The sequence below is a fragment of the Bidens hawaiensis genome, unplaced genomic scaffold (genome assembly GCF_021521415.1).
Source record: "Bidens hawaiensis isolate Kalapana, Puna unplaced genomic scaffold, B.hawaiensis_p1.1 tig00019226_1, whole genome shotgun sequence".
NCBI lineage: Eukaryota > Viridiplantae > Streptophyta > Magnoliopsida > Asterales > Asteraceae > Bidens > Bidens hawaiensis.
The window spans coordinates 1,537-17,517 of NW_027492917.1; the positions used below are offsets into that span (position 1 = coordinate 1,537).

The window sequence follows — 15,981 nt, forward strand, 5'->3', positions numbered from 1 at the left end:
CCCTTTCTGAGAGGTAAGTTCACGGTGCTGCTCGTTTTGTAGGTGGAAGAATTCATACTCCGGAAAACCATCGGTGATATAGCACACTCATACCCGAGGAGAGTTGATCGTCTACTAGTAAGTCGATCCACGTTTCTTCACATTTCAAACACACTTCATATTTTTATCAGCTACACAAACACAAATTCGACACATTCCTTCATATCAATTTATTGCTAACCACATGAACATCCATGTCCTTAATAATACCGCACATAAGGTCCATCAAAGAAACAGGATCCGGTACACTTGTATCCGGCTTCTCAAATTCAAAGGTCCAAGTAGCCAATTGTTTAGCATCCTTTGGTTCAACATGGAATGTTATAGTGAAGTTGTTGTATATCTCTACTAGATCTCCTTCGATTACCTTGAACATGATTTTGTGGTTTATCTCGTCAACGGCTTCAATTATTTGTTTGGAACTTTTCTTTTTCCCATCTTTGTTCCATGCAATAATATATCATGAGCCAAAGGAGTGAATGCATGTAATTTATGTTAATTAGTTGATTACTAATGATGATCATGTCATTGATGCCTGATTTCGGTATAATCTACTTACTAAAACACATTTATTAAAACACATAGAAATTATTAAGAATTCTATGAAATACATAATAATGTTGTTTGTGATCCTTCTCTTCTTAGTTTCTTTTCTCTTTATTACTTAACTACGTTAGATCTCGTGTTCCACACGGGTGGAAATTATAATAAAAATAAAAATTATTTTATGTAATACGTAAATTCAGCTATTTCATATAATAATTTTTATTTATGACTTTTATTTTATATTCATTTAAATCAAATTATAATTTAAAATATTAAAATGGAATTACATGTATATAAAAAAAATAAAAGATTTGTCCTGATTATCACCATTTAGTAATTTTTCAAGATTTTAGCCATTGTATTGATTTATATAGTCAAACTTTTGTTATTGATTTAAATGAATATAAAATAAAATTAATGAAGAATTTTATATTGAATTGTAAAAGGTTAAATATTAGTCTTTCTAAATTTATATGAATAGCTTAATATAATTTTATAATGGTAAATAAATGAAAAATAACGGATAAAGGATTTTATGCATTTAATGAATTGTCATACATTTTAATGAATGTTAATTAAATATTAATTAGGAGAAAAATGTATTTAAGAGAATTACTTATGTGGAATCCAATGTGGACACTCTATAGTGGGGTCATGTGAAAAAATCATCTTACTTTAATAGTATAGTTAAATTAGATATTACTGGTTTTATCACTACGTGTTGCTATTGTTACTTTATAACATGTGTATAAGAAAAACAATGAAAATTGGATTTTAATAATCTTAACTATAACCTACTGGCCGATAAGAATCCATACGTACACTTTGACCAATGAATAATCCTAATTTTTAGTTTGGTTGTGGAGAGCAACCCCGCTATAATAACATCATAGATTTATACTTGATTCCAGTAGCATAATCATCATAGATAATTATACTTCATCAAAGTTACGTAAAAAATGTGCATCCTCTGTGTCCTCAATAAAGAAAATGTTTGTTCTTATCTCACTCTCAAACCCTATAGTGCAGTCTTACTTATATACATGAGTTTATGAAAAAAAAAATGAAAACAAAATGAATTTCACCTGAAAACATACCATGAGTATAATTCCAGCAAATGGTGGATCCAACACCACCTCTTTGACCACTAACCAGATCACAACCATGAAAACTATCAGGACAAATGGAAGATATGTTGTTTGGTTTGTGCACTATGAGATCATGTAATACATCCCAACCGGAATTGGTCTCGATATGCCCGATTAGCTTTCCGGTTAGAGCCATCTCGATCGACGATTTTACAAAGAACACACTTGTTTATTTGAAAAAGTTGTGTGAAATATAGACGTGCTATCAACATTTTTATAGTAGTAGTGATGTGAAATGTTACGTTTTTAACTCCTATATATGTATAATAATATTTAATCCATACAAGATAACATGAGTGTAATGCATTTAACTTCAATACCAACTTTTTTTCTATTTTATATACCTAGCAAAATGGGCGAGGCGGGCGGCGTAACTGGTATTTGTAAATTAAAGTTATCTTGGTTTGGGTCAAACGGTTTTTAACAAAAATGGTAATGTGTTAAAACAATTGTTAAAAACAATTAAAATTACAGTAAGCAAACTCAAAATTCGGATGCAATAATATATATATATATATATATATATATATATATATAGGGTAAGGTTAAAATGAAAACCTATTTGAGTTGTGAAAACCCGCGAAAACACTATGTAACATCGTTTTTTTTGTTACATGTAATATATGTTGTAACATTTAATACAAAACATCGAAACATCAAAAAAAATGTTTTGCTATTTTTTAACATTTTTTTACTAATTTTTATATATGTTTACAGGAGAGAGAAAAAGTTATATTTATATTTACATTTTTTATTCACTTTAATTATGGATCACAAGATTTAAACATTAATTAAAAACATATGATTGAGAATGGGTTTCTAGAGTTTTCACAACTCAAATGGGTTTTCATTCTATACTTTGTCTATATATATACAGGGTATGTATAATTTAAAAACCCTTGTGAGTTATAAAAACCCATAAAAACCCAACTAATGGTCGACACTCTTCCACGTGAACAATCTGCTACTTGTATACTTTAAATCCAAAAGGGTAGATTTGTCTTTTATTATTTTACCGTCTCTCTTGTTTCTGACACATGCTTACTCTCTCATGCATCACTTTATTTGTTCTCTCAATCTCAAAAACCAGATGCCCCATTTATTAGATTATAAAAACAAAAATAAAACCTATCGGGCCTGTTGATGCATCGCTCAAGCATCGTGGCACCACCCCGTCGATATCATCATCTCTTCCGATTTGGGTCCTCCACCGCCAATCCATTACTAATCCGTGGAGTTGTGGTCAAAGAAAGGCTTACCTGTAGAAGAGATGAAGAGTGTGTCTAAGAAAGATGTAGATGAGGGTGAGGAAATGGCCATTAGTGTTGGAAACAAGTAATTAATTATTATTCATATATTTTAAGTCAATAACTTATGTATAATACATTGAGTTTGATATAATATGGATGTATGGAACAAAGGTGGTTATGATACAATGTTTTTGTAAATATTTAATATACATTGTTATGAACAAAGGTTGTTATGGAACCTAATTCACATGGTAATCTCGTTCAACGTTTTTGTAAAAGTTATATATATTACATGGTAACTTCGTTCAATGTTTTTGTAAAATTCTTATTTGTTACATGGTAACTTCGTTCAATGTTTTTGTAAAGGTTATATTTGTTACATGGTAACTTTGTTCAATGTTTTCGTTAAATTTATATTTGTTACATGGTAACTTCGTTCAATGTTATTGTAAAGGTTATATTTCTTACATGATAACTTCGTTAATGTTTTTGTAAAGTTACATTTGTTACATGGTAACTTTGTTCAATGTTTTTGTAAAAACGGAAAAATTGGTGTTTAATAAAGTACCATTTTGTGAACTCTATTAATTAACCGTCAAATTATATATGTAATTTATGAAGTAACATTTTGTAACATTTAAATTACAAAAATTCACTCTTATAGTTTATTTGTTTTATTACATGATAAATTGTAACATGGCTTTTACATGATAAATTGTAACATTTATATTACATGATAAATTTAATGTTCATCAAACAAAATTCTATAATATTGTAACATATATGTAACAAATTTTTAAATACCTGTACATACTTTTTAATTAAGTTTACATATTTTATATAATTAATAATATTTTTAAAGGCTGAATCAAAACAAAGAATGAAAACTGTAACATGGTTTTACAAATTTTCTTGTATATAAACGGCTAAATTTGAAATAATATATTGACATGGAGTGTTTTCTTATAATAACAAGGTTGAGGTGTGGATGCATGTGAGGTGTGGATGCATACCCAAATTACCCTATTTTTGTCATTGTACCTAATATTAAATTAAATTAAATTAAATTAAATTAAATTAAATTAAATTAAATTAAATATTTTAAACAAAAACTTTAAATATAGTCCATACATTATGTTGATCAATGGTTGTGGATGAGTTTCCATCGTTTTCACATCTAACATGGGTTTTCAATTTATCAATGCCCTATATATATATATGTATAATATATATATAATCTTTTTTCATGAACGGCTAACACATCCGTTTGTCCACCATGGAACTTGAACTCTCAACCTAACTAAAGAATACTATTAAACTTAACTCTTCTACGTTACCTCTTTAACATTTTTAAACTGGCATGTGGCTGGATTAACTTTTGATATAAATTATTGGATTAACTTATGATATAAATTAGATTAGAAAGAAACTAGGACAATAATATATTTCGTCTCCATATTTTCTTTCAAAACATAACTATAATTTTGATTCTTCCGGGTCGTAAATTACATGTATAGATAACCTTGTTTAATTATGATACTAAAATTTTGATTATATGTTACACACAATAGACACCAATGGAAGCAGAACCAACCATAAGGTTATCTATACATGTAATTTACGACCCGGAAGAACCAATTCTATTTGGATTACAACCTCGCCGCATTCAACGCCTTTCAATCTAAGGTTCATGTCTTGTACAATTTTACCATTCTCCCCGACAATGGAGCTCTCGTTAGCTAGATTGTTATGCTCCGTTGGTTGAACATGATCGAGTTTAGTACCATCTGGGACATTGTTCAAGTTCTTACCCATTCTGAGACATTCCATGTAAGGCTTTATGTCTATTTCCGTCTCTCCCATGATATCATCGTTACCAAACATGTCTTTATCGTACACAGCCTGAAATGCAACATGCAGTGTTTCTTTTAAGGGTTATTGGATTTTAACAATCCCAATTTTCACCAAGTAGTCGAGATTAATTTCAACTCGGTAAATATCTACAAACGGTCCAAAATTTGAACATATTTTTCTCCAGTAATCACATACTAACTAAAAATTAACTCCGTCAGCTTTTTGTTGACATGAAAAATACGTAGAATTGTTGAATTTCCTGAGTTGAGATTAATTTCAGCCAATAAGTGAAAGTCGAGATTATTAAAATCCAATAACTCTTCTTCTAATAGAAACAAGAACATTATTTGCAAACTCTAGTTTCATGACTAAAATTTGTGATACGGTTATAAATTCAATTCGGATCTTAGAATGCGGATACTTACAATATGCACTCGAGCTTCGGGGTCCTTTAAGGTAAGAGTCAATTCATCATCCCACACAGGGTTGCAATTCCCCTTGATGATCTTAGTCTTTGTTTTCTGCATTAAAACCCAAGTTAAAAGCATCGTTCGCAAAATAAAATTAAACACTTTAAAATAAAATCGTGAAGGAAACTACAATAAAAAACGTTCAATTAAAAATGAACAATAAAACATATGAAATGTACCAAACGAATTAAACAAGAATCATGGCATTGATTTAGCAAACCAACAACATTCAATTCAAAGCATGTCTATATAGCAAGCAACTCGTCATAATAATTTATGAACATAAGAGATCGACATATACCTGGTCGTCCAACGTTGCGATAACATAAGGGTCGCTACTTTTGGTGTCACGAACCGCAAGATTGATCCCTCTCTTCACTCGCAGCTTCAACAATCCCAGCACTCCTTCCATGTCAATCTACCCATTAGTTTCTTGATGTCTCTATACTTTTATAAAGAAAAACAAAAGTTTATTCCTTGTTTTAAGTTTTAGATAGAAAGAAAGATGCTTTAGTTTTTGTCAAAAGTAAACGAGTCACCACCACACAAATCTCTCTTTTTTAGTACATGTAGAGGATTTGGACCTCTAAGTTACGAAGAATATGATCCACTATTTATCATAATAAGAATAATAATTGCTTTAATTCATGAAAAGGTTATGTCAATAACTAATTTCATTCATTGAATATTAAGTATATATGATGTAATGATTTTAATTTATTTATTTTTTTCATTTTAAGTTTAATATGTCTATATTTAGCTAGAAACATGAATAATTTCATTACAAAACATGAGGCTTTTAGCTATGGAAGCTTTGTTATCGATTAGTGAGTGAAAGTCAGCCTCGTCAATGATACTTTGTCATAAAACAATGATGGTAATGAATTTACCAACGAATTATCTATAAAACAACATTGAGGGCATCCACACCCGTAAACTAATTCAAACCTCCATCTAATCGTCATATCATACTTTAATAATTTCTTTAAAAACACATTACTTTTTACTCCACCCATAAAGCAATAAAAACCTCCACATCATTACCTATTTTTACTATTATTTAATATTTAATAAATTACTTTTATAATACATTACTTTTATAATAATATTATTATTTAAACTTATTTTAAAAATATTTAATTTTAATATTACCATAAAAACCCAAATCGATATGTAAATCCCCACCACCCCAAATCAACTGTTCCCCCACCGCCTCCTTCTTCCCAAATCAACACAGTCAAAAACCCACCTACCCACCGCCTTCGTCTTCCGCAAATCCCCCACCACCTATATCAGTTTGTCACCTATAGTTTGATTGCCGCCGGCTGGGCGCTTCCAACAACGCCGGGGCAGTGATTGCCGCCGGCACCGCCCGCTCGCCATGTCATCAATTTATTGTATTTTACTTAATGGTGGGCCCATTTCAAACTCCGTCACAAACGTTTGTGATCTCAAACAAACATCCAACCCTTGGTTTTCCTCCACCGGTAAAAACCACCGCTCGTCCGTTTGCTCCGATCCACGTCAACACAAACCTCTCCACGTCATCCCGGTGGAGATGCTTTGAGAGGGGGGTGTGGAGGTTTTTGTTTGCATTCTCAAACGTTTGAGAGGTGGGTTTGTAGTGGCCTCACCACAACCACTGCACACAAATCATATATATATATACATATATCTATATCTATATTCTATATATATATATATATATATTACATATAAAACATATATAAGATGTCCAATATGGTAATTTGTATAAATCCGGCGAGACGCCACTAAATTTAATGTGCGACCTCGTCTTCTAACGTTACACTTCAAATTCAGGCCACGTTAAACTCTCCGACGGCATTAACTGCAGTATGAAACTTGGCTCGCTTACCCTTCCATCCTTCTACTTCAATTATCAATTAAATGTTAACTCAGTTTTCATAAAAAGCCAGAAATCAATTCTTGAATCTGGTCAATTACACTTACACTAACCATTCTTCAATTGAAATAGAAGCCGCCGGAGACTAACAATCCATCGTCATGCGACGCTACATTATACCTCCGTCAAGGTTCACCTTCAATTGCAATCAATTCCTTTTAATTGATGTCACTTTCAATTGCATTCAACTTTATTACCCAGTTTCTATAATTTTTTAAACACACGACCCCAAATCCCAATTGCTTGATGACAACTCCTTGCCCGGACCGATTTCGATTTAGCATTACAGGGTTTTTGTTTAATTTAGTGTTTCTTTTTGTGATTCTTGTTTTTTATTATATGCTTGTTTTGGGATATTTTGTTGCAGGGTTATGAAGTCAGATTCGATTGAAAGGCAATTCGTTGCTTTTCTTAAAGAAAAATTATGATGAACCTGTTGCTTTAGTGTTAACAAAATCTACAAAAAGAGGTAATATATTTTTTTATTAGGATTGATCAAAATTTGTTCTTTTGGCACAACAAAGTCAAATGTAGTGACGGTATTGCCATGACAAGTGGTGAAAGTTTTATTTAACTACTATCAGTGATTGGTTTGTCCTGCTTTCCTTCCCCTCTTCGCCCTAAACAAGTAACCTTTAATAAATTATTATCTTCTCGTGCTGATGTGATTTAATGCTAAGCGATCGTGATCTGAACTTGAATTGTGTTAATATCGAACATGTGCAGTGATAATTATAAATCTTGATATATGAACCTTGTTCCGCGCTATCTCAGGTACAAAATTTGCTTTTCTGATACTAAATATTGTGGATTTGTTCATCAATCAAGTAGAAAAATTTGGATTTCTGAAATAAAAAATTCCTATAGTCTGATTTTTCATTTTCTTTTTTTAATTTTTTTTTTTTGTAAATTGTGTAAAAATGTGGCAAAGTTGAACATGTTGAATGGAGTCCTGGTTTCTCCCAAACTTGGAGTAGTCTACACACTTCAGGTATTGGTTAATCTTTCACTCTCTAACAAGGTGATATGCTTCATGTGTTAGTTGATGGCAATATAAATTATTATACAGGGCAAAATGGATGCTGCTGGTAGCATGATAGAGAAAGCAATTGTGGCAAATCCTACTTATGCAGAAGCTTACAGTAACTTGAGTTTGCTTCCAACATAATCGGAAATTGAAGTTATCAACTATGCTATCAAATTGTGTTACTCCTTATACAAAATTTTGGTGGAGTTAAATGCATTGCTAAGAAAGTCTTAGTAAATTTTTGGCCAAGCCGGCTCGCGAGACTAAATGAACTCTTTGTTTATATGATCTTAATTAATATATGTGAATACTAACAATTATTATATATACTATAAATATAATAAATATATATGTAATTGTTATAAAAAATAAAATATTTAAATAGTTAATAAAAAATAAACGAGCCAACTCCGAGTCGAGCTTAAGCTTGAGCTTCAAAAGAAGCTTCCTATCTTTGCATATCATCTATGTTGTTTGCATCTGCCATCTGTAAACATTTGGTACAAGCTTGTTTCTCAATGAATGTTGTATATTAATTGGTTAAACATTATGTCATCCGAAAACATTTGGTACAAAGTTGTTTCTGACTGAATGCTGTATATTAATTAGTCAAACATAGGTTTGACTATACTCTCTTAGCCATTTTGAAAATGGGTGTAGTGGTGTGACATTCGTCAATTTTGGGTCTTGTTTGTATTCGTTTTTGTATTTGTTTATTATGTAAACCGACCCGATTTGTAAACCGAAGCTTATGTTATAATCAAAATGATGGATTTATGTTACTATATTGTTTCACACTTGTTGGGTCTTGAAAACATCCTATTTTTATTTTTATTATTTATTTATTTATTATTATTTTTTTTGTTTTGTGTTTTTGTCTTGTTCCATTTTGCATAAAAACTCTTGTATCTCATACCCATATTTGACCACCAACATTACTCTATATATACACCACCTTTCCTCTTCATTTTCCCTTGCTACAACTCCAAAAAAAAAAAAACTCTCTCAAACATCAAAGATTCAAGGTTATCTTCTTAAGTGTTCTTGAAGGATTTTGGTCTTTCATCTTAATTAGTTTATGTAGCCTTATTAATACTTGTTTATGGTTGTGCAACATATATATAATATACACCCCTTGTTTACCTTTGGTAGTTACTTCTCCGATTCCGGTCGGTGAGGTTTCGGACCCCATAAGGCAAGACTTCATGGAGGACTTCGTGTCCTTGATATATATACATCTATATAACTTGTTCATACATATTAATCTTGCTTATTTTAGTTTGTTGGTCATGTTTACAAGTTTCATGGTTATGGGTTTTTAAGAGTCTATGCTTCGGTTTAACCGTAAATAGCTCTAAACCGTAAACCGAACTTTGTTACTAGTAATGTTTGTTTAAACATACTTAGTGTTAGATCTAAGTTTCTAAAATCATTTTTACAAATTCTATGGTTATGGGTTTGTAGAATCTTACCTCGGTCTTAACCCGAAACACGATCCGAACCGAAAACCGAACTTTTGTTTAAAGACTTTATTGTTAACTTTTGGTATTTTTTTATTTGTACATTATTATACAAGTTATTTAGTGTTTGGACATGTGAAAACCATCTATGAACTTGTTGTGAGATGGAAACCGAACCAAACCGATTCTTGCTCGCTTAAGACACCCAAGTGTGTTTTTTTTAGCCATCAAGACTTGTATATGTCTTTAAAAATAGTTACAAATTGATTTTTAAATATTTTCTTAAGTACTTGGAAATGTTGGATCCAACTTGATCTCATAACAAAGTTTGGACCGACAAAACCGAACACTCGCTTAACGTGCGTTGTTAGTTCTAAAACAATGGAACTACATACTTGGTTAAGTCTTATTAAATTTTATTGAGTTATCTCATAACATTCAATATTTTGGAAAGTTGACTTTGGGTTTGACCAATTATTAAGACCCGAACCAACAACCCGAACACTCGATAAAAAAACTCGTTTTAGTATCTTTATTCCAAAGGGATTTGCATTCTTGCATTTTACCCACCTTATTACTTAACATAGGTTAAGTAAATATTAAGGTTAGATACTTTAACCCGGTTTTGAGCAAACTTACATTTTTAAAGGGTTATTATTATAAATTCTTAAATAGTCACATTTTAAACCTTGAACTTTAATTATTTACATTTCTCAACATTTATTTTGTTTAAAGACCTTCAAGACAACCTTTCTAAATTCAAGACTTCTTTTCCTTTTAGGCATTGTGCGTTAAACTCGTCGTTCCGACAAATCTCCAAATTATCATCTTTCAAGTTTACCACTTGAAGGTGAGTACTTCATACCCCATTTTCCATCTTTTATTTTTGGGTGACATTTCATACTTATTCAACAAAATGCTTTATATTTGAATCTTAAACCACAAACGTAGTTGTATACTTTACCTAAATAATTGCTCGATTTTGTGTTCTATGTTTATATGCCTATGTGTTTATCGCTTTTGGTTGGTGGAACTATAAAATCCTAGACTATTTGGCATCCCCTTATAGCAAGGTGTCGTTAACGTAATGCAATTAACGATAACTATAAAATCCTAGACTATTTGGCATCCCCTTATAGCTAGGTGTCGCTAATGTGTTTAGCGATATCTATTTATCCAAATTACCACTTTTATTTATCGTTTCGTATGCAAGTTTTGTGGCTATCTTTATTATATACTAATATGATTAAACTTATGAATTGCTCACCGACCTTTGTGTTGACAAACTTTATTTTATGAAATGTTGCAGGTTTGCATCTTGGTTGATTTATGATTGTGAAGAAAACGACATCAAAGACCTTAGGATATTAGTAAAAATGAACAATATCAATTTGCCATATTTTGTGATATCTTGTTTATGGTTATTTTATGGATAATTGTTACGTGACATTTTCGATGTTGTGAAATGAAATGAGTTTATTAAATACTGTCACTTTAATTAGTGTCATGTGCTTATGGACAATCGTTACACCTCGGCATGTTCCGCCGCCTTTGATCGGGTTGTGACAAGTGGTGCACTGATACATGGAGCAACAGATCTTGACCGCGGTAATGGGGAAGAACAACTGAAGAAGAAGTTAGAAATTGGAATTGGAAGTTGGTGGCCTTTTAACTAATATTAAACCACCAAGCAGTATGTTACACGTTTATGGCGGTGCCGCTTTTGAAAGAGTTACATTTGCTACATATTCAGTTCAATGTCCTCCGGTATCAAGCATAAAGGTAAAAGTAACATTCAGTCGTAATGGTGTGTAATGTATTTTTACATGTGGCAAATAAAAAGATTGCTCATGCTGGCACAGGCGGCAAAAGATGTGTTATTGAGCTGTTACGACAGAGATTGAAGGGCACATAACACTTTGTTGAGCTGGTCGTCAGCATTTTTGTTGTGAATGACAGTTACGTAAATACCCATGTGGTAACTTAATATAAACGACTTTGTGTGGTTGTTAAATAGTTTCACATACTTGCACTCGAGAGTAGATCGTTTTTTTTTTGGTCTTTTTCAGTATGTGTGTGTGTGTTTTTGTTCAATAGTTTACTCATATGGGTGGGATGACATCTGTTAAACTTGCATAGTATGCTAACACGCTTAAAATTGTAGGGATCTCATTTTGATTCTCTAGAAGGTCTGCTCCGTATACCTCTAACTAAAGGTTAACAATTTGATTTGTATGCTAAACACCGAGTGGTAGATCCGGTAGAAATTGACAACAAAATCATGGAGAAAGAGATGATGTGTAAACAATACCGGGATGAAGCCAAATATGCTAAATTTGTAATTTTTTTAGCTTTAAATGGTTATGTACTTATGTTTATGACTTGTGTTTTCTAATTTGTGTGTTGGTTTGGTACATCGATGTGATCTTTATAACTTATATATCTTCATGTTTATGATTAATGTCCACAAAGATTAGTGGTTACACATTGTACGTCTATATATATGGACGTGTTCAGGTTGGAACGTGTATGGGATGAGACGGAGTCGGTAAGGGGTAACAATGGGTATTGATCATTACATGTTGTGGGTCGACTCAAAGAATGGGTTACTTTGGTACGAGTCGGCACGAGTAAACTAGAAGATGACTATAACTTATACTTTATGCTAACAGCAGAGCACTCGGTTTATTTTGTAATAATAGAGTCTGGTAATGAATTTGGGATCTGTTTAGGGAGCATATTATCAGTTTTTTATAACCATCAAAATGAACATGGTGTACACAATTAATGATTTAGAAGATGATGTTGAGAACAAATGTATTCGCATCCTTGGTGTTGTGTACCTTTTTTGTCTTAATACCATTTGATGTTGTACTTGGGGTCTCTCTTTTATTGTTATTTCACTCAAATGGATAGTTATCTACTAATGTATCAATTAATTTTAGTATCAAATGTGTGAAGTGAAGATGAATTACTACCATATTAAAATATGTCTTGGTGTTATGGGTTAAATTGGTTTACAGGTTTAGTTTATGTCCGACTATAAATTTGACTATGCAAAACGGCGGTACCTTAACGAACTAACCCCTACTGACCAAATCTCACCATGTCCCTGCCGCAAAGCGCGGCCGATTAAATGCCCATCTCGCCCTTCCATGATGCGCTAAAACAATTACTGATTGAATCCTCGTTGCATCGCCTCTACACCGCAAAGCAAACTAATACCGATTGCATCTCCATTGGGTCCCCACCGCAGCGCGCGGGCACACTTACTAGTATATATATATATATGCATATTTATTATATTTTAATGGGGTTTAGATTGGTTTATGGATGGAGGAAAAGTGAAGTTTTTTGTGAAAAGTTTAGAATATGATGTGACCATGAGGTGGATGTTTGAATTAGTTTATGGGCGTGAATACTCTGAGAAATTATGAAAGGCATCCATTTAAATAAAATGGTATCTCCCACTCACCTTTCTTTCTTATATGGTGGGACTCCATCTTACGAGGGCTCCGTCCATCTTAAAGTACCCATAACAATAAAACTCCACAAAATAACACATCAACTATAAATTTTTCAAAAACATCTATTTTATATATTACATTACATTATATGTGTCTGCTTCTATAAGAGATGGGCCCCACCATAAAGTCCGGTGGAAGTCTACATCTACAAATTACACCCATGAACTTCGCCTACAAACCACATCCATAGCAATGAGGTTTGCTACCTCCCCGTCCGCTCGATACCACATAGATCCGGACCACTCTACAAGCCTATTGTAGGTAGAGCCCTTAACTAGTCAATCAAGTTCATAACAAAAAGAAATGTTTTCTTGCGAGAACTTTTTAAAAAAAGGATAAATTAAGTCTAACCTAAATATTTATTTTTAAAAAGTTTAAAATTAACTAGCTACTTATATCATGTGCGTTGTGACATGAAGTGACATCAAAATGACTATAAAAGCTACACAAATATGTTCATTGTGACGGTACAATCCAATGTTTTCATAACCGGCCGAATCGGTCTTATCTTTGAGTTCTAACTAGGGGCGAAGTATAGTAAGGGACAGGGGTGGCCCTGCCCCCTATTTTTTTTACGCAGTGGTGTAAATTTACATGTTTTCCGCCTAGAAATTCTATATGTAGCGTAAATTTACCCGTTTTTTATTGAAAATTTGAGTCCGTCCCCCTTCATTTGAGAATTTTTTTAATACATTTTGATCTCCCTAGCTGAAGAAACACTAACCGGACCCCGGGCAGATTACTGGTAACCTGGGGGTTAGATAGATGTTTCCCACGAGGGGTTAGACCCTGAGAAGATGGTTCTTCTGATAACCTGCAAAACAGACACCGTGAGCTTGTCACTGAGAAGGGGGGGTTCCTCCTTGTGACCACCCTCCGGCGTGAGAATCAGACTATATTGCTCTTTAAATATAAAAGTATATTAAGAGATTGCTAGAGCAGATATCAGGTATAATGTGATGATAATATGATAAGATGAGATGGTCATACCATTTGTGGTATTTATAGCCGAAGGTAGGTTTCCAAGGAGGTGTGGCCGGCTGCAACAGTGTTCCTGTTCAACCAACAGTAGCCTACGCACATGCCCTGCTGGTAGTTGGTGGGTAGGCAGCGGCTGATAGTGACCAGGCCTGCTGTATACTATTCCTTTTCCACCAACTGCCGGCTACGCACGTGGTCTGGCAGTAGTTGGTGAGTAGGCAGCGGCTAATAGTGACATACAGTGTAGGAGCATGCTGCTCGCCATACTGTTGTCCATAAGCTGTCGTATCTTTAGTCAGATCTTTTTCCCATACCTCGTCAGGTACAGTACAGAAGATCTTCCCGTATCGTACGGACTGGCTTATTTGGGCGGAAGTATTCCCCTCCCGCCCTTGTGCGGGATTGTTCCCGGCTTCGCTCATTCCTTCAGGTGACACTGAGTGATTGAGAGCTAAGTGCCTTGTGCGTGTAGCCTTGCTGCGCGGGTGGCCTTCCCTGATGGCTTGTATCCGAGGCTGCGGGGACAGGCGGAGTCCTTCACCATTGGGAGGCATTTCCTGCGGGACCAGCTTGCGTACTGCGCGTAAGGACGTCACATCTCTGAGCATGGTTGGTCCTGCGGATCCAGTTGGTTTCTGCGCAGACGTGCCTGTTCAAGGTGAGTCTTGCGGGTCCAACTGGGCTCTGCTGGGACCTACCTCTTCAAGTCCCCCCAGTCCAATGTTCTTCTCATGCGTGTTTAATAAAGTGAGGTGAACTTTTGGACTTGAGCAAAGGGTTTTGAAAAGGGTTTTTTAAGGTTTTCCATGGGGATTCTTCCCGCGGAAGTCTTTGTCACTTGCAGAAATTCCCGAGTTTCCTGCTTGGTCTTTGGGTATGATGCGGGTAGGCTGTAACCTCCTCGCAAGTCAGGAGCGTTGAGTCCCACTTGTGTGGATTCTCCGTGAGGTTTTGGTAGTTTTGAACATAGTGATCAATTATGTTAAAACCACCAATTCCATCCTGGAGCTTCAAACAACGTAGTTCTCGACGTTTCCGCTATGCGGGGATGTTATTTCCATTTCCGCAAGCATTGCCCAGAAGATCCTTCTTGGTTTCAATTCCCAGCGGAGCGCTAGGTATGTGAAGGGTTTTGCCTTTACACTGTACCCGCGCTCGTCTTACAGTTACTTTACTTCCAAGGTATTCCTGGCGTCAATTCCCTGCGGGTGCTCGGTATGTGAAGGGTTTTGCCTTTACACTGTACCCGCACCCGGCTTATAGTTACTTGATTGCCGAGGTGTACTTGGCTTCAATTCCCTGCGGATGCTGGGTATGTGAGGGGTTTTGCCTTAACACTGTACCCGCATCCGTCTTACGGTTACTTGTTTGCCAAGGTTTACTTGGCTTCAATTCCCTGCGGGTGCTAGGTATGTGAAGGGTTTTGCCTTAACACTGTACCCGCATCCGTCTTACGGTTACTTGTTCGCCAAGGTTTTCTTGGCTTCAATTCCCTGCGGGTGCTAGGTATGTGAAGGGTTTATGCAGCATTCTTTGTTTATGGGAATCTTAGGTTCCCATTGACAAAGTTTGTTTACCGTGTCCTTGAGAGGCACGGTGTTCATTTGACCGAGTTGCACCCCATGGCGATCGCCAAGATTCGCCATTTTGAGTGGGTGTGCCGGATACTGGGCGTTGAGCCCTATGTTGACCGCCTGATGACCTTCTACACTTGGAGGTGCATCCAGGGGTGGTATACCCTGACAACCCGAATCA

The 15,981-nt window shown here is 34.5% G+C and overlaps 1 protein-coding gene and 1 pseudogene across 1 annotated transcript; both read right to left on the bottom strand.

Moving 5' to 3' along the window:
• Positions 1 to 220: 220 nt before the first annotated feature.
• On the bottom strand, positions 221 to 1,869 carry LOC143557911 (kirola pseudogene; annotated as a pseudogene).
• Positions 1,870 to 4,573: 2,704 nt separating this feature from the next.
• On the bottom strand, positions 4,574 to 5,770 carry LOC143557902 (protein C2-DOMAIN ABA-RELATED 7-like). Its single transcript, XM_077046863.1, has 3 exons — positions 5,609 to 5,770; positions 5,263 to 5,358; positions 4,574 to 4,885 (listed from the first exon to the last, which is right to left on the bottom strand). The coding sequence occupies exons 1-3, from the start codon at positions 5,717 to 5,719 to the stop codon at positions 4,589 to 4,591; spliced, it is 504 nt and encodes a 167-aa protein (XP_076902978.1). The 5' UTR covers positions 5,720 to 5,770; the 3' UTR covers positions 4,574 to 4,588.
• Between the last annotated feature and the right edge of the window lie 10,211 nt (positions 5,771 to 15,981).